At 53.6% G+C, this 20,782-nt stretch overlaps 7 protein-coding genes across 7 annotated transcripts; 5 read left to right on the top strand and 2 right to left on the bottom strand.

Annotated features, from left to right (window-relative positions):
• Positions 1 to 516: 516 nt before the first annotated feature.
• CkaCkLH20_07663 (uncharacterized protein) lies at positions 517 to 816 on the top strand (the record flags this gene model as incomplete). Its single annotated transcript, XM_038890380.1, has 1 exon — positions 517 to 816. One exon carries the CDS (start codon positions 517 to 519, stop codon positions 814 to 816), a length of 300 nt encoding a protein of 99 aa, XP_038744430.1.
• A 576-nt stretch (positions 817 to 1,392) lies between these two features.
• On the top strand, positions 1,393 to 3,823 carry CkaCkLH20_07662 (uncharacterized protein; the record flags this gene model as incomplete). Its single annotated transcript, XM_038890379.1, has 2 exons — positions 1,393 to 1,703; positions 1,756 to 3,823. The coding sequence occupies 2 exons, from the start codon at positions 1,393 to 1,395 to the stop codon at positions 3,821 to 3,823; spliced, it is 2,379 nt and encodes a 792-aa protein (XP_038744429.1).
• A 525-nt stretch (positions 3,824 to 4,348) lies between these two features.
• On the top strand, positions 4,349 to 6,788 carry CkaCkLH20_07661 (uncharacterized protein; the record flags this gene model as incomplete). The annotated part of the gene is made up of 3 exons (XM_038890378.1): positions 4,349 to 4,665; positions 4,716 to 5,004; positions 5,061 to 6,788. The coding sequence occupies 3 exons, from the start codon at positions 4,349 to 4,351 to the stop codon at positions 6,786 to 6,788; spliced, it is 2,334 nt and encodes a 777-aa protein (XP_038744428.1).
• Positions 6,789 to 8,682: 1,894 nt separating this feature from the next.
• CkaCkLH20_07660 (arabinan endo-alpha-l-arabinosidase) lies at positions 8,683 to 9,651 on the top strand (the record flags this gene model as incomplete). The annotated part of the gene is made up of 1 exon (XM_038890377.1): positions 8,683 to 9,651. One exon carries the CDS (start codon positions 8,683 to 8,685, stop codon positions 9,649 to 9,651), a length of 969 nt encoding a protein of 322 aa, XP_038744427.1.
• A 616-nt stretch (positions 9,652 to 10,267) lies between these two features.
• On the bottom strand, positions 10,268 to 10,660 carry CkaCkLH20_07659 (uncharacterized protein; the record flags this gene model as incomplete). Its single annotated transcript, XM_038890376.1, has 2 exons — positions 10,268 to 10,498; positions 10,574 to 10,660. 2 exons carry the CDS (start codon positions 10,658 to 10,660, stop codon positions 10,268 to 10,270), a joined length of 318 nt encoding a protein of 105 aa, XP_038744426.1.
• A 536-nt stretch (positions 10,661 to 11,196) lies between these two features.
• Positions 11,197 to 17,302, bottom strand: CkaCkLH20_07658 (uncharacterized protein; the record flags this gene model as incomplete). Its single annotated transcript, XM_038890375.1, has 4 exons — positions 11,197 to 11,859; positions 11,916 to 12,760; positions 12,826 to 12,893; positions 16,242 to 17,302. 4 exons carry the CDS (start codon positions 17,300 to 17,302, stop codon positions 11,197 to 11,199), a joined length of 2,637 nt encoding a protein of 878 aa, XP_038744425.1.
• Positions 17,303 to 18,348: 1,046 nt separating this feature from the next.
• Positions 18,349 to 19,203, top strand: CkaCkLH20_07657 (acetyltransferase; the record flags this gene model as incomplete). Its single annotated transcript, XM_038890374.1, has 2 exons — positions 18,349 to 18,787; positions 18,881 to 19,203. The coding sequence occupies 2 exons, from the start codon at positions 18,349 to 18,351 to the stop codon at positions 19,201 to 19,203; spliced, it is 762 nt and encodes a 253-aa protein (XP_038744424.1).
• Positions 19,204 to 20,782: the final 1,579 nt, after the last annotated feature.

Genomic DNA, 20,782 nt, shown 5'->3' with positions numbered 1-20,782 from the left:
TTTTGAGTGGCAGATGGACGTTGTGAACGACAACCAAGCCCGAGCGGAGGGGTCGCCGTGACCGAGCGTCCCGACGCCCAACGAGCAAATGGCGAGGCGGACATGGAAACTTTCGTTGTCGCTATCGCAAGTTTGTTCGCAGCCGGCGGAGAGATCCAGGTGCCGGCGATGAGGACGCGGCCGAGATGGAGGAGGAGAACGCCGCCCACCAAGCCGAAGACTGTCCCCCGGCCTAGCTGGCTATGCATAGTAGCGGCAACGATGTTTGCGAGATCGAAAGACTAAATCGTGGAGGTTGCGATGTTGTGGTCTTGGCGTGAGGTCTGGACTCAACCTCATCGATTATTTAAAGAGATGGAAATATCTCCTCAAGCACATCCTTCTTTGCACCTCACCCATCAGTCAAACATCTCGGTTTCTACAAAACTCATCACAAACCCCGACTCAAGTTTCTCGTATCAATCCCACCGAGTCAACTAAACCTACTATCCGAAGAATCCTACACAAACAATCAACATGCATTCCTTCAAGACCATTCTCGTCGCCGCACTCCTCTCAACTGTCATCGCGACACCTCTCAAGGATCGCGCCGTCGACGTCGATACTGAATCCTCCATCGAGATTCGGGATGTCGCTGGAAGCCGATCTGGCAACAACGATTGTGACTACGGCGACAAGAGCCGTCTCGACAGCGAGATCCGCAACAGGCAGCAAATGAAGGACCGCCTCGATGCCGAGATTAATCGCCGCCAGGATATCAAGGCTCAACTAGATGAGGAGATTCGCAGGAAGCAGAACAGTGGATGCCGTGCTTGAATGGGGCTTGCTGGCTCCTATGACATGCTAGGCCTGGGGGCGTTGAGGATTTGCGTTGACGAACATTGGGAAGACGACTTTCGAACTTAGGAGACTGAGGAAGGACTCTATGGATTGAAGATAAAGTAAGATTGATTGATAGCAAAAGGACTGAACCTTTACTAGACCTCGCAATTTCCCCGCTTGCCTGGCCGTATCAAAGCGACCTTTGATCTTTGTAAATAAGCAAGCTCTTGAAGGGCGGGATTTGCATCCATATGAAATCATTTATGCTGTTTGTCCTTTCTCATAACATGGCAGAAGGACAATCTCTTTGTTTGCAATCCAATTGATGTGGGTTTGTCCGTTTGATAATGAGCCTGAGGCGGAAAATGGCAGAAGCAGCTACCCGAGCTCCTGCCTTGCAAGACATGGCCAATTTTCACTTCACAAACAAAAGTTCACCACATTAGCTTAGCTAAAGTCGAGATCTCTCCCCTCCCCGTCTCATCTTACCTATCTCACTTCTCCCCTCCCATTTCTTCCGCCTCACTTGCTCAATCACAACCTGGGATCACACCATCCGCGGCATCGACGATGGCTTCACCTGAGGAGCTTGACGACTCCATCAAGACGGCCTACCAGTCGTACAAGGCCGCGACCAACTACTTCTTGGAATGGTTGTGGTGCCATTATCGACTCGTCGCGCCTGGACACACGAGCAGCCATACCTTCAAGTCGGGCGCCGAGATCCTCGTCGCAGTGAAGATTCTCAGGAAGGCCAAAATTGCCGCGCCGCCCTCAGTCATCGCCTCTCTTCAACAGGCCATCCTCAAAAGACGTGTTGCTCTTGCAATCTACCAGTCGCGCAGCACCGATGACGTCGAGCATGAGATTTTCCTCCAAAGGTCAGATAATCAGGTATTGCTTGCGATTGCTCCTGTGCTGACCCCTCAACAGGCTCGAGATGTCGCTGCAGATTCTGATCCCCATGATGGGAGCATCGGATTCCCTCAAGCCAGGCATCACTCCCGAGACGACCTTCATCGCACCGAACCCCTACTCGTCGATATCCATCCTCGATGAAGACACAGAGCCCGAAGCTGTCTCGACCAATGCCTCAGCACCAAAGAGCTCTTCAAAGAAGGAGGCCATTCCCGATGGCTCGATTGTCAGGGGACGCAACACCTACCTGGAAGACGACAAGATCACTGCGCTCTGCGAAGGCGCGGACTTCATTCTGGTAATACCCCACCGCGATGTTCATATTCGCCTCTCAAACTCACTGAAAGCTCAGGAACTTCACGATATGCATCAAGAGCTCCAACAATGCTGGAAGGATGCGGCCAAAGGGGATCTCCCAATCCCCGTGGCAGCGTGGCTCACCAGTGATGCTTTCCACAAGATCCAAGCGACCATTCCCTCGGACCTTGACGAGACGATCAACATACTCGTTGGCGGCAGTCTTTCTGGGAAGCTTTACGGCAAAGGTCGGGACTCCTTTCTCGAGAACCCTATGTTCCAAGACGCCGACGTCCTCTTCCATCACCATCATGCCATGAAAACGATCATGGAAGAAGGCATCGACTCTGCAAGATTCGATGTACTGGCTAGAATTTACGAATCGTCGACAAAATTCGGGGGCAAGAGTGGCAACGAGACAATGGACAAAAACGGCAAGCCGAAGCTCCCGCCACAGGAGAAGTGGTCAATCGGCTTTGTCTCCTGCTATGTCATCCGCGAGATCTTTGCCAGCTTGAAGAAAGACATGAGTGGGACGCGCGCTATCACGGGCGTCGAGCAGATCACGTCGTACCTGAGGCCTCGCAAGGGCTCTTGTGAGCCTTTCTTCGCCGAGGCCTGCGAGTTTCTGAAAGATGGTCATCCTAAGCCGCCCAGTACCCTCGTTATCGGGTTGAGAATTCTGTTGTCCACATCTGAGGCATTTTTCTGGCCCGACAACGGCGCATTGAACACGACCAACTGTCGTCTAGAGGCACTGCGGCTGGCTCAGCAGATGAAGGCCAGTGTTGCGCCCGTCATCGACAGATTCCGCGATCTCCCAGTCAACCCGGATGGAAAAGTCCCATGGCTTGAGGGGGCCCGTTCCTTCTACGATGAAATGAACGCTTACACCCGCGAGAAACGTTTCGATCTCTATCACATGATGCCTTGGACAGCTGGATGCCACATGACGGAGATGCTTTATCAGGCCAAGCTGTACGGAAATTTGCTGATCCTGCACAATTCCGTGGTCCCTGGTACCCTCCATCTCTACAATACTCTGGTCCAGAGTCGGGTCAAGATGCACAGAATTCCGGTCATGGATGAGCTCTGCGAGATGTTCCTCGACAGCATGTTCCTCGGACGTCTACCCGACGCCAACTTTCTGTCTCACTTTCGCCGCGCAGTCCACGGGTGCAAGATATCCAAAGACAAGGGCGTCCAACATGACGGGAAGCTCATATCACGACTGGAGCTGGACCCGAAGCAGGGCCCGCGGCTGCTGTGGGTCGAATCAGACTTCAAGGAGAGTCATATCCGCAATCATGGTCCTATCGGACGATTGATAGCACGCATGCACGGCATTACGATTCCTCCCAGGGGCGACATCAAGCCAGAAGTCCGTAGGCGACTTGACTGCCTCTACTATTCCACTCCTTGCGCCGAGCACACGAAGAGGGCCAAGGAGGAGATTGTCAAGGAATTCAGGGGTCCACGCCCTGTGATGGCAGTCGACTACTTTGCCATCTTCAACCTCTGCGCAGAGGTCATGTGTGAGCTGGTCAGATTGAGAAAGCCCGACATGGAGAAGGAGGAGCCCGATTTCGATATGACAGCTTTCAAGAGTGATTTATTTCTTTCGAGTAAGTTTGTTGATGACAGTATCGAGATCATCATGAAGTTGTGCGCGGACAAGAATTATCGTGGGTTAGTGAGCACGGCTGGCAAAGATTGTATTCCGGCGCGGGCTTTTTCGAAGCTTGACAAGAAGTTGTCTCTTGATCAGATGAAGTGGAAGATGTAGTAATCTGCGTTGGCTTGGTATGGTTCTTTCAAAGTCTGGGAACCATGTACTAAGATATCAGAGTGGCGCAATCGATAATACTATCTGCCTAGGCATGCTTTAGGGGAGTAGTCTTTTTGATAGATTATCCTCATGCCACGGGACCTTTTTGAATAAGACAAAAAGATCTTGCATTTTTGTACTTCTCTTATGAAGATCATGGGCTGCTGATTTTGAAAAAGTCCCACCGAGGCAGTTGCGTCCTCACTCCTTCCTTCCCCTTTGAGCAGACTGGCAAAGATTCCACCTCACCTTTTGTCGCACATTGTTCAGATCCCACTGAAAACCTTTCCTCCTACACAACCTCCATCCTCAAAAATCGCCATACTTCACATCTTTACCATTGCAGCCCGTCCCATCTGTGATTGCCACTCTTCTCTTCTCCTTGCGCGCACCCAGCCGCTGAGCTTTTTTGCACTGACGGCCTCTCACGTCCTTGTGATTCTTTTCACATGATTCCACTCCCTACTTCCACCCACAATCACCATGGCTTCTGAAGAGATCGACGCCTTTGCGGAGACCTACTGGTCGTACAAGGTTTCCACGAATGGCTTCCTGGACTGGCTTTGGTGCCAACACGAGAGCCTGAACCCGAAGCCAGCCAGCATCACCAGGACTACGAAGGGCATTCTAGCAGCTGCTGAAACTCTCTCAGAAGCTTTCCAGAAGACAGAGCAGACCGTACCAGCCTACATTATTAGCTTGCTACGAAACGCCATTGCAAAGCGACAGGAGGCTGTGACTTTCTACCGAGAGCTTGGCGCTGATGACGCTAAGCACAGAATCTTCATCCACAGGCAAGTGTATTTCTATCGAAATTGCTCTCATACTAGATTCTGACCTTTCAAACTAGACTATCCCAGACCCTGCACATCTTGACTCCGTTGATGGCTGAGTCCAAGAATCACAATGCGAAGCAGCCCATCCATGAAAAGAAAAGGACTGCAAACTTCTTTGCCTCTCTGGTCACTGTTGAGGACGTGGAAGATGATGACAGTGTGGAAACCTTGGCCCAGGCAGAGCCCGTGAGCCAGGAGTCAGCAAACACACAAACTCAATCTGTGTCCACAAAGAGAAAACACTACAATGGGCTTGAGGACGACGAGCTTCAGGAACGAGTCGAGACTGCATTTCTTCTCAAGGTAAGGATGAATCCAATTTACCATACAGACTATAACGTGGTTGACGTTGTTTCTAGGCAATTGAAGATATGAAAGCCCTCCTCAAAAAGTACTGGACCGAAGCAGCACAGGGATTGATTCCTATACCAGTGGCGTCGTGGCTCACCAGTCTTGTCTTCTGGCACTGCAAGCGGATGAGCTTGAAGCATTTCCCGGTTTCCAGCAACGTCTTTGAGTGCCAGTGCCGGCGCACTCACAAATTCTTCGCCAAGCGTCCTAAGCTAGCCTCCGCTTTCCAGATTTCAGACCTCTCAGGCGCCGTTCGATTCTGCATCTTGGCTCACGCTATAAATGACCAACAAAACCTCGCCGCTTGGCTCCATAACCCTTCAATTGCAGGCTTTAGCTTTTCCCAAATCTTTGTGATGGGGATGGATACCCAAGAAGAGTTGCTTCCTCTGAGAGAGCTTCCCACCCGTCTTCCTGATATCGACGACGAGGAGGAACAGCCCGAGATCTGGGCTGTCATGGAGATCTTCAAGAACATCAACAAAGACGGCGAAAAGAATCGCGCAATTGCAGGTTTGGAGAATATGAAGTTCCCAATGATGCGCGGTGAGCCCTGCGAGCCCATTTTAGCTCTTGCATTGGACGCGGTCAAGACGACAGACTCCCATCACTCGGTGGACTTGACATTTGGTCTTGACCTCTTTCTTTCTAGCTACGAGGCCTTTCTTTGGCCAAATGGCATACACAACAACCAGAATTGCCGTCTCCAGTCCCTTCGTCTGGCAAAGCAAGTCCAAGACAGCGTCCGACCAACCATCAAGCAGCTGCGAATGATGAGCCAAGTCGCCGGGGGCTTTTCGGAATGGGCCGATTCCCATCAAGAGTTTCACGACTTCTTGGGCGCATACCTCTGCGAGAACAGATTCGACTTCTACCATCGAGCCCCTTGGACCGCAGGAAGTCATATGACAGAAATCCTCTACAAGGCCTCGATTATAGGCCAGGCAATCTGCGCAAAAGTCCCAATTGTCCCATCGACTCTACATCTATACAATGCTCTGCGCAAGTCCTCTTTTGGCCTCTCTGAAATCCCTCTCATGGAAGAGCTTTGCGAACTATTCAAACCCACAGCCTTTCTCGGCAACCGACCCGATGACAACTTTGCATCTCACTTCCGCAGATCGGTCCGTGGCTTTCAAACTGTCAAGGAGATCTCCAAGAGCGCCTTCTATCACCCCGACACGCTAGACTCTGGATTCGACGTCGCTTGCGTCCCAGTATGCAACCTCAAGTTTATCGAATCGGTATTTGGTTTCCAGCACGTCAACGAGCACATCATTGGCTTCGACTTCATGGCCATGGTATTCGGGGAGACATGCAGAACACCCTTGACCCCCAAGGAGAAGGAGAAGCTCAGAAAGAGAAAGTCGGAAGAATCTCCCACGGCCTTTATCGAGAGAGCCAAGTCTTTAATTGTGACGGAGTTCCAGGGCGCTCTGCCCATCGCACGAGTCGACTTCTTCCGCGTCTTCATGCTGTGTTCCCGGATCATGGAGACGTTTAGCCAGCTCGCCACCGACTGGAACCTCATTCGCTTCTCGCGCGATTTCGGTTGTCACGGTCTCAGGGGTGCCGGCATGGTTGAGCCTATTCTGGAGCAGATTACCAGGCAGTGCGACACGAAGAAGGGGAGAGAAGCCATTGCGAACTATCCCTTGTGTCATTCTGCCGCCTTTGCTATCCGAGATGCTGTGAGCAAGGACGCGAAGCTGTCGCAATTTCTCTTCGATGTCTGACGGGGAGAAAGAATGGCAATGATCAGGTCGCCACGGTGCCGCTGGGGCGCGGCACATGAATTTGGAACACGGCGCCATCGTACTAAAATTTGGAGAATTTGGTATACTGAGTTTGGGCATCATGAGAATGAGTAGATGCGTCATATGGTCCCTCATCAAGGCAATTGGCAGACAGGAAGCATACTACTTTTTGCGGGTCATGGAGAGCGAGGAGAAGAAGAAGCTCTCCGACTTTTACTGGAATGTGCAACGAGGCACTTAGGATATCTCTTTGGCTCAATGGCTTTCGAGGATTGGGAAATGGATTTCTGGAGAGACGTTACCTAGGAATCACAGTTGCATTTTGCCGCGCAGCACAGAATACAATAGGTTGCACTAGATGAATCAACTCTGATACTACAAAGGCATCCAAAATCTGTAATCAGTAGCCTGGTAGTTGAGAAAACATCATCAAATGCAATACGCCGCGCAATACAATGCAGCCACCATTATAATCTGGTCATAGATATCTCGCCATACCCAACGAGTACACATTTGAGAAAACATCATGACCTTGCACAGCGTCCTCTTGCATCTACTCTGGGGATATGCGTTCCTTCTCAGCGTCTCCAATCATTCCAAGAACATTCTTCCCATGTGGCTCTTCCAAACCAAGTTGATATCCACAGCCCCATCGGATGCCTCCTGCGTGTAGGAAACTCACTGGTGGAAATCTTCCGTCTGATCACAACCGTCCCCGTCGTGATATTAATGTTGCATTGAAGATTTGTCCTGGACTCCTGATGACTTGAGCCAGAATAACCCTAGCATGGATTCCCGGCACTGATTCCCAGATCGGTCTGGTCTTGGACAGGGGTTCGCCGCGGAGTGTTACCCCCTGGCGGTGGATTCTTACTCCTGTTCAGTGGAGCCGCGCTGGATTCTCGGTCACCTTCCTGCACGCTTATTACGATCCTGGCCACGTGAACGCCCCATCTAGATTAAGGCCGAGACCTGGGCACTCTAGGAGAGACAAACGTGAGAATTCGTTGCGATGAGGTTTATCTGGTGTTCCGAGGTGAACGGTGGATTGAATGCGCCCTGCGGTTTTAAGGTAAATAAGGTAGTTTCAACGTGCTTTCTCAGGCCTTCCCGAGCTTGCCGATGCGGTCTCCAATCTGATATCTGGTCACATATCGAGGCAGTTATTCTCAAGAAACCTTGCCATCTTTAAGTCAGTAGAGAGCAAGCTCCGAAGTTCACGAAATAGCATCATGTCGGCACTCACTAGTGAATCACCTACTGCCCGGGACTGATGCGTCCTCAGCTTGGTCTCCTTTCCTTTTCCCGAATTCCCGTCCGGCAGGTGCGGCCAGCGGGTCTTCCTTGGCAACATGGAGTATTTAAATCCGGAGCGGAAATCACCAAGTCTCACGAATACGGCTAGGCCTGCGTGCCCATAACCCTGGCTCCTGATGCAGGGTGTCTCGGCGAGCAGGCGACGCTGTTGCTACCGCGCCTATCACCGGCCGGCCTCCCAGAGTTGTCCCACCAGTCGTTTGTGAGATCTGGGAGCCTTGCGAGGTTAACTGTGTTCCTGGACCCATTCGGAGCGTTTTCCGAACCCAGAACCCGCATGGTACCCGCCGCGCCAGTCTTGCGATGGCTGAAACGAGGGTCCTGAGTCCGTAATTGCAGGTAGGTTCAGTTGTTCGACTGACTGTCCGCCTGCTATGGGTCAGAAACGAGCGTAACCTCGCGAAATAAGGGAGAGAAAAGGGACAGACTGAAAGCAGCCGTATAAAAGTGTGATAACCCGCGATTCCGTGGAGCGATTGTTGATCTGCACCGCGACCTCTCCTACCCCCTGCCAAGGATCTTCACCACCATCCACAACCCCGAAGATCTTCACACAATGTTCTTCTCGCGCCAACTCGCCGCAGTAGCCGGCCTACTGACCGTCGCCGCCGGCTCGGTCCTGACCCTCGAGCCGAGACAGAACGTCGCCCCGGGCCCCGTCTCCGGCGACACCTTCATCCACGACCCGACCATCACCAAGACCCCGGGCGGCACCTACCTGGCGGCCTTCACGGCCGACAACGTCGGTCTGAAGACGTCCACCGACCGCACCACCTGGAAGGACGCCGGCTCCGCCTTCCCCAACGGCGCGCCGTGGACGACAAAGTACACGGGCGGCCTCAAGAACCTCTGGGCGCCCGACCTGTCCTACCACGACGGCAAGTACTTCCTCTACTACTCCGCCTCGAGCTTCGGCTCCAGCCGCTCCGCCATCTTCCTCGCGACCTCCACCACCGGCGCCTCCGGCTCCTGGACCAACCAGGGCCTCGTCATCGAGTCCACCGAGAGCAGCGGCTACAACGCCATCGACCCGAACCTCATCGTCGACGCCGACGGCCGCTGGTGGATGTCCTTCGGCTCCTTCTTCTCCGGCATCAAGATGGTCGAGCTGGCCCCCAACACGGGCAAGCCCAAGAACACCAACATCATCTCCATCGCCACCCGCCCGGACAACGCCGAGAACGCCGTCGAGGCGCCCTTCATCACCCGCAGCGGCAACTACTACTACCTCTGGGTCTCGTTCGACCGCTGCTGCAAGGGCGCCGACAGCACGTACCGCATCATGGTCGGCCGCTCGACGAGCGTCACGGGGCCGTACGTCGACAAGAGCGGCAAGCAGATGATGCAGGGCGGCGGCACGCGCGTCATGTCCAGCCACGGCTCCGTCCACGGGCCCGGGCACAACGCCGTCTTCACCGACAACGATGCCGATGTGTTGGTGTACCACTACTACAACGACGCCGGCACCGCGCAGCTGGGTATCAACCTCATCCGCTACAGCAGCGGCTGGCCGGTCGTCTACTAAGACGGGATTTTCTCTTCGCTCAGCTCATCTAGGAGATGGGCAGAGACGGCGGCAGGGTAGAGGATGAATCGTCGCGCGGTTGCAGTGCTTATGCGGGTTCAGCACTGCTTGACGCACTTTATTTCGATTGTATCTATTCGTCTTGATTGCACATACTTATTCCAACCGTATATACCTATTTAGACTGTAAATACTCGTTCCGATTGTTACCTTCATCTTGCGATCAACATCTACTTTTATGTGGCGTCGCGTCGGAGGATAAGCAGAGCAAAACACCTGCTGGCCTCCAAGACCTCGTTTGAGATGCGTTTCTGAAGGTTTCGTTCCGCCATGTAGAAAATCAAAAAGTACACGCTATCTCAACTTTCTTTTTCAAGGTCTCATTGGGAATCGCAGGAGTTCTTGGACATCCGGAAGGACAGGACATCGGCAGCCGGAAAACAAGCTTGAAGTATACAGCAGCCGCAGCTCAGGATCTGGAGGTGAACCGAAGACATCTCAGGAAACAATGCTCACAATATACCCTGGCCACATACACGCACATACAGGAATCTCACACCAAAGATGCCTCAGACAGAGACTGAATTCAGAACACACAATCATATTCCCAGAACACTCACGCCTGACGAATCTCCCCATCATCCTCCTTCCCCGAACTAGCAGCCCCCTCGCTCTTCATCCCGTCACACCCGAACACCCTCCCCGCCGTCTCCTCCGCCTTGCCGTACCCCTGCGCCGCCGCGTCCCGCTGCTCGCCCGCCGCCTTCATCGCCGACGTCGCGTGCGCCTTGTCCTGCTTCCCGGACGCCGTCCACGCCTGCGAGCCCGTGACGGAGCCGATGGCGGCCTTGGGAGGTCGTGTCAGTCATTCTTCTGAGTCAAAAGTTGATAGTGAAGGGTAGAGGAAGGAAAATGAAGTTACCTCGGCGGCGCCCTTGATGTACTCGGCGTGGCCAGCGACGAGGCCGGGTTGGTTGTTGGTGGTGTTGGTGTTCTGCTGGGAGGCCATTTTTACCGATGTCTTGGTTTGGATTTCTCTTAAAGATTGAATTTCAACTAAGACTGTGTCTTTAGACGAGTAGTTGTTCTGGAAGAAGGTAACGATTGTTTGGATGAACCGTTTAAAAGGGGTGTTGTGATGGTGATATACATGGGTACAAAGGAGGCGGCGGCGTCCGCTTCGCCCAATGACGTCAAGACGTCGACGTCATTTATTCGGAGGCTGCGATCACATGATGGTTACACAACGATGACAGCCACTGCGGATTAGAAGGAGGAACACTCGTGTAAATCGAATTTGTAACTCTTCTGGAAAGTTGTACATACTGGAGTCGGCCACGCATTGTCATGTTAGCCAAATGTTGGTAAGGGAGGAACACGCTGCCATTTGAATTGACGGTTGAACGTGTTCGTCCGGTCGCCGTCAAATCTTCAAGCATTCGAGAAGAGGACGTCAGGTAACTCAAATTCATGTGGTATTAAATGTCTAACTTTCGCTGAAGTCTGCGCATGTGCATTGTTCGATAAATGACGGGGTATCTCTCTCTAAACCTTCTCGGAGTGGGTTGCCTCCCTGAAGTTATCCTTCTTATCCTCGGCGGCCGCGACACGATCCTCAAAGCGGATGCCGGCGCTGCGGCTGCGCCAGGCCGGGATGTTGGAGTCGAAGAGCTCGTCAATCTCCTCGAGTGTCTTGCCGGAGGTCTCGGGGTACGTGAAGAAGATGTGGAAGGTCATGACGAAGCAGAAGGTGCCGAAGATCATATATGTCTTCCACTGGATGTTGGTGAAGGCGGGCGGCACGAAGAAGGCGAGGGCGAGGTTGAAGGCCCAGTTGGATGCGGCGGCCAGGCCGACACCAGTGGCGCGGTATTTGAGGGGGAAGACCTCGGAGGCGTAGATCCAGCCGATGGGGGCCCAGGTGAGGCCGTAGACGCCGACGAAGATGTAGCAGAGGGAGATGACGGCCTTGGCGGGAGGGCCCTGGATGGACCACTTGAGGATCTCGTTGCCGTCCACCGAGTCGACGGCGTGTCCGTGCACGGCCATGACGGCGCCGGTGGTGAAGTGGATGATGCAGCAGATGATGGCACCTCCGATGAGGAGAGGGCGGCGGCCGAGGCGGTCGATGATGGGGAGGATCGCGCCGGTCGTGACGAGGAAGATGACGTACTGAATGATGGACGAGGTGAGGGCGGTGTTTCCGCTCTGTGAAGGGTTAGCTGTGGTTCGGATACCATTAGAAAGCGGGTGTTGAAACTGACCATGCCGGCCATGTTGAAGATGTAGACAAGGTAGTAGAGCATGACGTTGCCTCCGAGGAGTTGTTGCCAGACCTGGACACTGCAGCCGGCGAGGGTGCGCTTCCAGATCTTGGGGCCGAATAGACCCAAAAAGCTGACGTTCTTGGACTCAGCAGCGACGCGGGCAGCCTCCTTAACCTCGTCCAGCTCAGCGAGTACCACGGGGGAATCCCGATCGCCACCGCCGTGCAGGTGGGCAAGGACCTCATGGCACTCCTCCCAACGGTCCTTCTGGGCCAGCCAACGAGGAGACTCGGGGAAGAAGAAGAGAGCAACACCGAGGATGAGACCGGGGATGCCCTGGACGCCCCAGGCGATGCGGAAGGCCTTGGGGTCGTCGGGAATAGAGACGACGCAGCCGTATGAGATGAGGTACATGATGAGGATACCCCATTCGATGGACCACTGCTGGATACCGACGATGCGGCCCCGGATACGGGAGGGGGCGAGCTCGGCAAGGTAAACGCAGCACTGGGAACTGGTGATACCGATGGCGAGACCGCTGACGACACGACCGACGATGAGATGGGCAACGTTCTGGGACGAGCATTGAAGGACGGCACCGATAATCCAGATGACGGAGGCGAGCTTCAGGGCGCCGCGGCGGCCCCACAGATCAGCGAGGAAACCGGCGACGAGGGCGCCGACGAGGGAGCCTCCGGACATGGAGGCGGTGATGCCACCCTGCAGGGTGGATGACGGGTGGCCGAAGAACTCCATGTAGGCATCGGCTCCGATCCAGGCACTCATGGAGCTGATGTCGAAGCCGAAGAGCATGCCGCCGATGGTGCCAAAGGCGGCGAGTGCTGGAGATGACTGATCAGCATGCGAGAACGTGGGAATGGGGTCAGGCCAAGGCCGGGGTACATACCGTAGATGTTCCATATACGATACATGATGGGCGAGTGTACTGGGGGTGAAGCAGACGAGAATGATACGCTGCGATGCTGAGACCTAGATCCACGAGAGAGCAGAGAGAGTACCAAGGAGACGCGGCAGGTCGGCTGATTTTATAGAGAACGCAACGCCGCGGTCGACCGACGTATATCACCGAAGTGCGGCTGTTAAAGGAATTGGTCCAAAGACGTAACAACCGGAGGTGCCATATTTCTCAGTCCGCGTCGGCCCCTTGCTCGCCAATGGGAGGCCGTTAGGTCGTTAGTCGTTCACCGCGGCAGAGGCAGGTTGGGCGGACAGTGGATCCAGCGGCAGGGCCTTTTGCTGCGGATGCAAGAATAAGAGACGGGAAAGGCGTGGCCCGTCGCGCGAGAGCGAGCAGAGCAGAGCAAAGCATGGTTTGTCGCGTGCGGGCTGAAGCCATTCTAAGGTGGCAGAACGGCTTAATCATCGACTTTTGATAAGCGCACGTATCAGAGGGCGAGAATGTCGACGGTCCTGGTGCGTGACGACGTCATGTACGGGCGAGGGCCAAGGACATGGTCTTGTCGTCTTGGGTGCGGTCCGGGGGATTTAACGTGTGGAGTCATGTTAGTGCTGGTTTGACTGTGTCGAAGTGGTGAGAGGCCGGCCGGAGAGAGGGTCAGTCCCGGTCAGAACACGGGGACAACCGCCGACGGGATTGCGAGTGTTGGAGTGAGGGGAAAAGAAGGGGATTACTTGGGGGAAGAAGAGGAGAAGAGGGGAACCGCTTGGGGAAAATTGGGGGCAGTTGTTTGACATCGAAGAATGTTTGTGAGTACCTTATTATTCACCCGTACCAGTCATATCTTGAGAGAGAGAAGGCATCAATTGAGAAAAGTTTTAGCCGTGTTTATCTAAGCAATTCTCGAAAATCACGGACGAACTCTGGAAGTCACCACCCATCCATTATCGTATCGCTCCTGCCATCAAATTGTTCTCTTTTCTGGTGACGGCACCAACATCGCGGTACGTACCGATTAGCGGGTCGGCAGTGGGTGCCTCGGGCAGTTTTCTGGGGCTCAAAGAAGATCGTCGTCATCTTTGGCCCAAAGAGGAAAGGCGCGTTTGCTGACCCGCACCCGTAGAATCCACCTGTAGCTCCCCGGAAAGAGCGCCGGGGCTCGTGTGGAAGGAGGCCACTGAGAAAACGAGACTGGAGCGGTAAACTTGCACCATTTCACTCCAGCCAGCGTCATTTTCGTCGTGGTTTCTCGAGTTTGTTTGCTAGATACTTTCATTGCGAGTGCAGTGTTCGATGGCTATTCCGGTTGATTCCGGTTAGTGTTGCTCCTTCCTACTTCAAGGCGGCACTCGGCCGAAGTCTCTCTCCTCGTGTTGGTTCGGATGCTGGCTAAATCCGAACTCGACATCTTCCGATCAACACCATGCATCACCGCTGCAGACAAGCGACTGGCACGTATTGGCACGCCTGACCAGACTGCCGGTTGCTGCTCACACTGCTTCCATCCGATGACACGTCGCGCCGTCGAAGCAGCGGACATGGCGCCGGCGATGCTTGACTTCGTGCCAATCCTGGGGAAATCGGGGCACCTGTGCTCGTTTCCGATACCATGGATCCCCGGATTCTCTCCAGAAACCAGGCCACAAGCGAACTGATGAACCGCCGCCGCGCGCGCCAAAAGCCGACCAAACACGGTCCAACAATGCAGGACTCCAAGAGTCTACCCGCTCGGCACTTGGCATTCGTCCCAGGATCCGGTCTTGTCAAGCGTCTTGTCATCCCTCCTTTCACATGGCGTGGGGCGAAACTGAAGATCAGGCACCCATAAATCAGACTTCTAGGCTCAAACGCCGTCAGGTCGAGCCGCTTTTGCGCTCCAATCGTGTTTGTCCATCGACTCGTCAATGCGATTCTAATGCATTTCTCTCCCGCCCGCTGGCAATCGGCGCGCCGGTTGAAAGCTATCGGTTCCGGGATCTCCCATCAACGGCTTCGGACCCCACTGCCGACCAACGTTACATCCACTTCGGCTGCATCGGCGCCACGGCGGCAGCTTCATCAGGTCCTGCAGGGGCACTTGCCGACTTGAGCCACCCTGGCCAATCACCAGTCTCTGGCGGCGTTCGGGATGCGGTTAGCTCATCCTGCGACATTGATTTGTTGCTGGGTGCGAAGAGTTCAGGCTGAATGCCTCCTACCGACCGTTTTTCATCGCTGGCAACTTCGTGTCGCCTGTACGAAGCAGTCAGTGACTAGGCACTGGACGGCCAAAGGGGTTGCTCCTTGGGGACTAATGACAGCAATTTGATGCGCAACACTATGCTTACCTGGTATCTGATTAGGTAACTGCTTCCTCCAGAAAGCTATACATGCTGATATATACTTTCCAGATGCAGCCACATATTGCCGCAATACCATGGAGCAGCCCATTATTTTAACTCGATTCCTGTCTTTGCCATATTCAGTCCTCAGAGGCTACGTTTTTACGTTTCAAGTGAACCTTTGCTCTCCAAGGTGTGGTGATTTTAAAGTCTTCTCCCTTTCCTTGAACCTCGAGCGGGTCGAGAATGAACACGCGATCAATAGATCGAGTCAGCAGGTGGCCCGGAGTTGTGTGCTCGCGGTGATACCCGAGGATTCTGAAGTCTTGGAGTGGTGATCAGTGGAAAGCAGTAGGGGGTATATGGACTGGAAAGGGTGGTTTCTAGACTGGCCAAAGCTAGGTTCGAAATAATGGTAAAATTTAATACCTTGATAGCATTGTACCATTATGAACAGATGCCTAAACTTAGTAGCCTGCCGGCGCGGACGCGTTTTGCCTCAAAGACGATGCCAAGGGCGAGAAGCAGTACGATGACAACAAACTTAAGACAGACCCTAGGAGTTTGAGTATATGTTGCGGTTTTCTAGTGTCGTGAAGAAAGAAAAAGCAGTATACTCTCATCAATATTTGACGCAAGTACATCGTCATGATGGAAGAGAAAAGGTTTTGTCATGATTTTAATTTCTTTTAGATCACTATTCTCTTATTATAATAGGATCTTAAATTCATCATTCAAGTATATGAAACCTCCAGTGTCTTCATCGTTTGAGAGTTTCTTGAGTCTTGGTGGAGGAAGAGATGTTTGATGGAAAGAGGCTCGCTTGTTGCAGCACATTCTGCAGAAGAAAGCTGAGCTTTTCTGATCATGACAAGGCAGGTCCTACTCAGAGGATGACTGACAAATTACGTATGCTGAGAAGAAAATGTCTCTCATGTCTAACACTGTTGACATGGGCGATATTCAAACATTCATAACTATTTGATATGTTGTAAAAACATCCCTGCCAGCCAAAACCTCTCCCCCAACAACATCGCACTAGTCCGTCGATACGTGTTCTTAAAACACTGCCAGAGATGGTACCTCTTGCATCCCATCTCGCGCGGCACGGCCACGGGCTCGGGGAAGAACGGCTTGTTGTCCAGATACGCCCTGGCGGCCTTATCCACGCCCCTTTCCGTGGGCCTGACGTCTCTGACCTTGTCGAAATCCAACGCCCACACCCGAACCGCCCAGTGCAGGCCCGGGGGGTTCCCGCCGGCCACGCGGCGCTGCGTCGATTCGCCGGGCGTGTTCATCCACATCTTGTTGGCCTGCACGTCGGGCGACGTGCCGAGGACGAACTCCACCCCCGCGGCGTCGCATCTCGACTTCCAGTGCATCACGGCCAGCGCCTCGGCCATCGGGTGCGCGAACTGCACGGGGTCGATCCCGAGCTGCTCCATCTTGTCGAGCGTCAGCTCGAAGTCCCGCAGGCTGAAGCCGCGGTCGTCGTTGGTACGCGGGGTCTCGTCGTAGCGGCCGAGGTAGAGGCGGATGAGGCAGTTGTTGTTCTTAGGGTCCATGAGCGCCGCGAGACGTTGGGGCTGCGGACAGAACATCATGATCAGCGCGGCGCGGATCTCCCTGGGCACGGGGAGGATCCTCTCGGTGACCATGAGACCCGTCCCGGCCTGCACGAGCGCGGCGTCGTCGGGGATCTCGCGCCTCTTGAGGCGATGGGCGCACCAGTCCCCGACGATCTTGGCGTCCATGATCTCGACCGGCCGCGGGACGCACACTGCCGCCTTAAGCTGGTCGAAGTCCTCGTAGACGCCGGCGTGAGAACAGAAATCGCGCACGAGGTCCTTGTAGGTGCGGCCCGGCTTGGACTGCTTGACGACCTGGCTGCGGCTGGCGAGGTCCCAGATCCGGGCAGTGCTGCCCTCGCCGATGAGTTCGAGGTGGTCGCGTTTGGTCATGGCGTGCGACTGGCGGCAGATGGATACGGCGGATTTTGGAGTGATGAACGCTTGCAGGCTGAGGTAGTTTTTGAGGATGTTCTTTGATCCTTCGCCTTTCGATCGGCGTGTGTCGACTGAGGCTGTGAGGTCGATGGCCTTCTGCCAGGCTGAGTCTGGGTTTGAGAGATTTTTGACTGCCATCTTGAATAATGAATTGTCTTATGGAAAACTTGATCTTGTTGGTACTTATAAGGGGGTGAGTGATGAGTTTTCCATGAAGAGAGGAATCCAAAGACGGGAATGGGGGGTTCTCTATGTACAGATATTTGACATCAACGGAGATAGATCATGGCTTCACAAGGTTGCGAAGACTCAAGGTAGAGTCAGAGGAGGTAGAAGATTCCATTTACATCTGTCAGTCTCTGAATTATCGCGAACTTTGATCTGCGCGACTCGCCTTAGATAGGAGACGCGTCTGCTCACCGGAGTTAGCTGTGGTGTGCCACCAAGGTTGTGGTTATCCATGGGACCCATCCAAACGCAACAGTTTTTCCTCCTCGCAGTTTCCCGCCTACTCTATCCTATCCATTTGATTTATTGCGTGGGCTGCGGCTCTGATATCTACCCAGTGGTAGAAAGCAGTGAAATCATGTAGTAACAGCATGCCTAACCGATACTGAAAAGCAGCTGGAAAAAACAGTGACTGCGGAGTATCCGCCCGTCAACCATGCTCATACAGTCAAAGTCCGAATGAGTTGGGCATAGGGCACTTCATGCGATAACACTCGGTGTCGTCTACCAAGTGCAGTATCCCAGAGGACTGCTTGCAACTCTCAGATCCTGATGATCATGAATCTAATTAAAATTCTCGCTGCCATAATCATCAATTACCTGTATCATCAATTCTCCAACAGACTTTGAGTTGCAAACAACCAATGGCCACCCACTTGGCTTGGGGTGCTATGATGACCATACTGGGACGTCAAATTTCAGCCCTTTTGGGAACGTTCCGCATTTTCCAGCGGCGCACGCCGGGTGAGTCAGCCGATGACCCCCACTTCGCCGGCCCGGGGACGGACTAGCCACGAGCTTAGCATCCCCCGACCCTCCGAAGCCAATAGCCGGCTTTAAAATAATTCCCGAATCTTACGCATTTCGCACATAAATACGTGCCCATCCCGCAACAAATGAAATCGTCAATTGAGAAGCTGACGGTCAACGCAGTGAGATCTACTCATTCGCCAATCATGGCTTCAACCTCAAAAATCCGCATTCGCAGCGCTACGCAAGCAGACGCCGGCGCCATCGGGCGAGTCCACCACGCCGCCCTCAACCAGTTCGACGACTTTTACGAAGCCTTCTTCGAACGTAAGCTGGAAGAAATCATACCCCTCAATACACACGCCGTGCTGCAGGACCCCAAGAACCACTTTCTGGTCGCGGTCCTCGCGGAATCGGACGCCGTCGTCGGCTTCATCAGATACCACGTCGTGGATGAAACAAAGCCAGACTCTACGACAGCACCAGTGGAGGCGCAAGAAAGTTCCGTCCAAGTTCCGCCTCCCGCGAAAAATCTGTTCGCGATCAAGGGCCATATGAAGGAGCTATGGGAGCGCTTTGGTCATCCGAGGGAGGACGAGATGGACGAGTGCTACGAGAAGGCTGTGGGCGGGCGGAAACACAATTGTGGGAACCCTTGATGAGCCTTGATCACGAACTGCCCTCTCTCCGAGGTGCGAGCTTCCGAAAAAAAAAAGTTGCTGATGATTTAATCCTTAGATATTAAGCATATCATGGTCGATCCGGAACATCAGCGAAAGGGTATCGGGGCCAAGCTTTTGCGGAGCGTTGTCGACATCAGCGACGCTGAGAGGGTCCCGACTTTCTTGGTGGCTTCGGCGGAAGGTTATGGCCTCTACAAGAGGCTTGGTTTCGAGGATCTTGGGACGTGGGAGATTGATAATGGGTACTGGGCAAAGGAGATCGTAGAACATGAGAAGCAACTGGGCATTGCAGGTAATGAGGGTCTAGTTGGCAAGTTTGGTGGTACCAAGGAGATTGAGAAGTATATGATGAGGTGGAATCACAATGATGAACCATGATGGTCGTGGCACTGGTCCATGATCGAGGGACCTAAAAAGACTCCCATGAGTCCTCACTTGACCATTGCCCCTGGGCTCAGGCACTGAATAGTCTCCGAAATCATTTCTCTTCAGATTAAAGCTTACATAGAAGTTTGCGGATTAGGCAAACGCCGAGCATTGTTCGGCAGTTGACCAAATAAGCTTGTCAGAAACAAAGTCTTGTCCGATAACGGGGCTACCGGTGCGCCGACCACCTTGATGTCGGTGCCTCAAGCCACGATGAAGGCTCGAGCTATCTACATGCCATTCATCAAATGCATACCAGTCTCATCGGAATTTGAAAGTGCAACGGCGATGCATAATGGCATCGGGGAGCAGTTGCGCTGGCAGAAGAGTATTCAGTCGGGGACGTCATCGACGCGAGCAGGCCGAAGGACGCAAAGCGCAGCTGGGTAGGTTATATGATCGGCTGCCTCCATGGACCGAAACCTAGGACAACTTTGAAAGCCTACTTTCAACTGTATCTGTCAAGTCCCAGGTCGATCCGATATACGAGCAGGAGCAGCGGGCCGATTCCACCAAGCAGGACGCGCAGCGCGGAAACGCCTGCGAGCCGTTTTTTTCTAGAATTCAACAGACGAGATGAAATAAGAAGTTTTCCAACCGGCGCGTGACCTTTTTCTGGGTTTATCAAGACTGAGGCTTTGGGAGATTGCTTTAAGCATCGTACCTGCATAGGGTTGTCGATGCTCCCCAGGCTTACGGCCACGTTGTGAGGCGGCTTAAACATGATCTCGGGCCGGACCGTGCATATTGACAAAACCGAGGAGCAGGGGGCCATTTCGGGGACGAAATCTCACAACGACATAGCGTCATGCGGGAATGACTCGACTTTGACAGCGACTATCTTTTAGCCTCAGAGCAAACGGAGGGCTCCATTTTGCTGCTCAACGTCAAGTTCGTCTGACCTGATGATAGGGGATGCGAACCGCTCTTCGGCTTCCTGCCGACTCTGCTGGACGTTTCCCGGCGGAGCCGAGCGCGGACGATGTCGTTGTTTCTTTTGGGTGATTGCTGTGAAACGGGCCGTGAGCGTGCGTTGTTGGCTCGAGCAGAACTCAATGACTTCGGCGAGCAGGCGTTCCAACGGGCGGTTTGCTGTCACTGTGACTTGGACCGCCCACCATCATCAAGATGCTGGGGAATTATGCTGGTGAACTGGCCAACGTTTCCGTGACAGATGTGCCATTATGCAGTGAGCTGCTGGTTTGACTGCATCTGTCATTGATGCTATTTTAGCCCATCTTTGGATCTTCCCGGTGGGATAAGTGCGGACATGGAGGTATGTCGTCAACATGATGGAGTCCCCTATCAACGAAGGTGTCTGAAGAGACCATGGGCAGTTGACTCAACATTCACAACCTTCGTACCTTATTCCGGCCGATTAATCCTCTCTGTGATGAAGCTTTCTTCTGTTCGCCGGAGCACATTCAATCCTCTAGTTGTCCGTTCAGAGTCGTGATGAGGGTAAACTCACGCTCAGGTTTGGAGGCCTAGGCTTCACCATCACGACGAGCAAAAGGTTGATTCGATTCAA

This window comes from Colletotrichum karsti, assembly GCF_011947395.1.
Source record: "Colletotrichum karsti strain CkLH20 chromosome Unknown Scaffold24, whole genome shotgun sequence".
NCBI classification, from domain to species: Eukaryota; Fungi; Ascomycota; class Sordariomycetes; order Glomerellales; family Glomerellaceae; genus Colletotrichum; species Colletotrichum karsti.
This window is presented reverse-complemented; position numbering and strand designations above follow the sequence as displayed.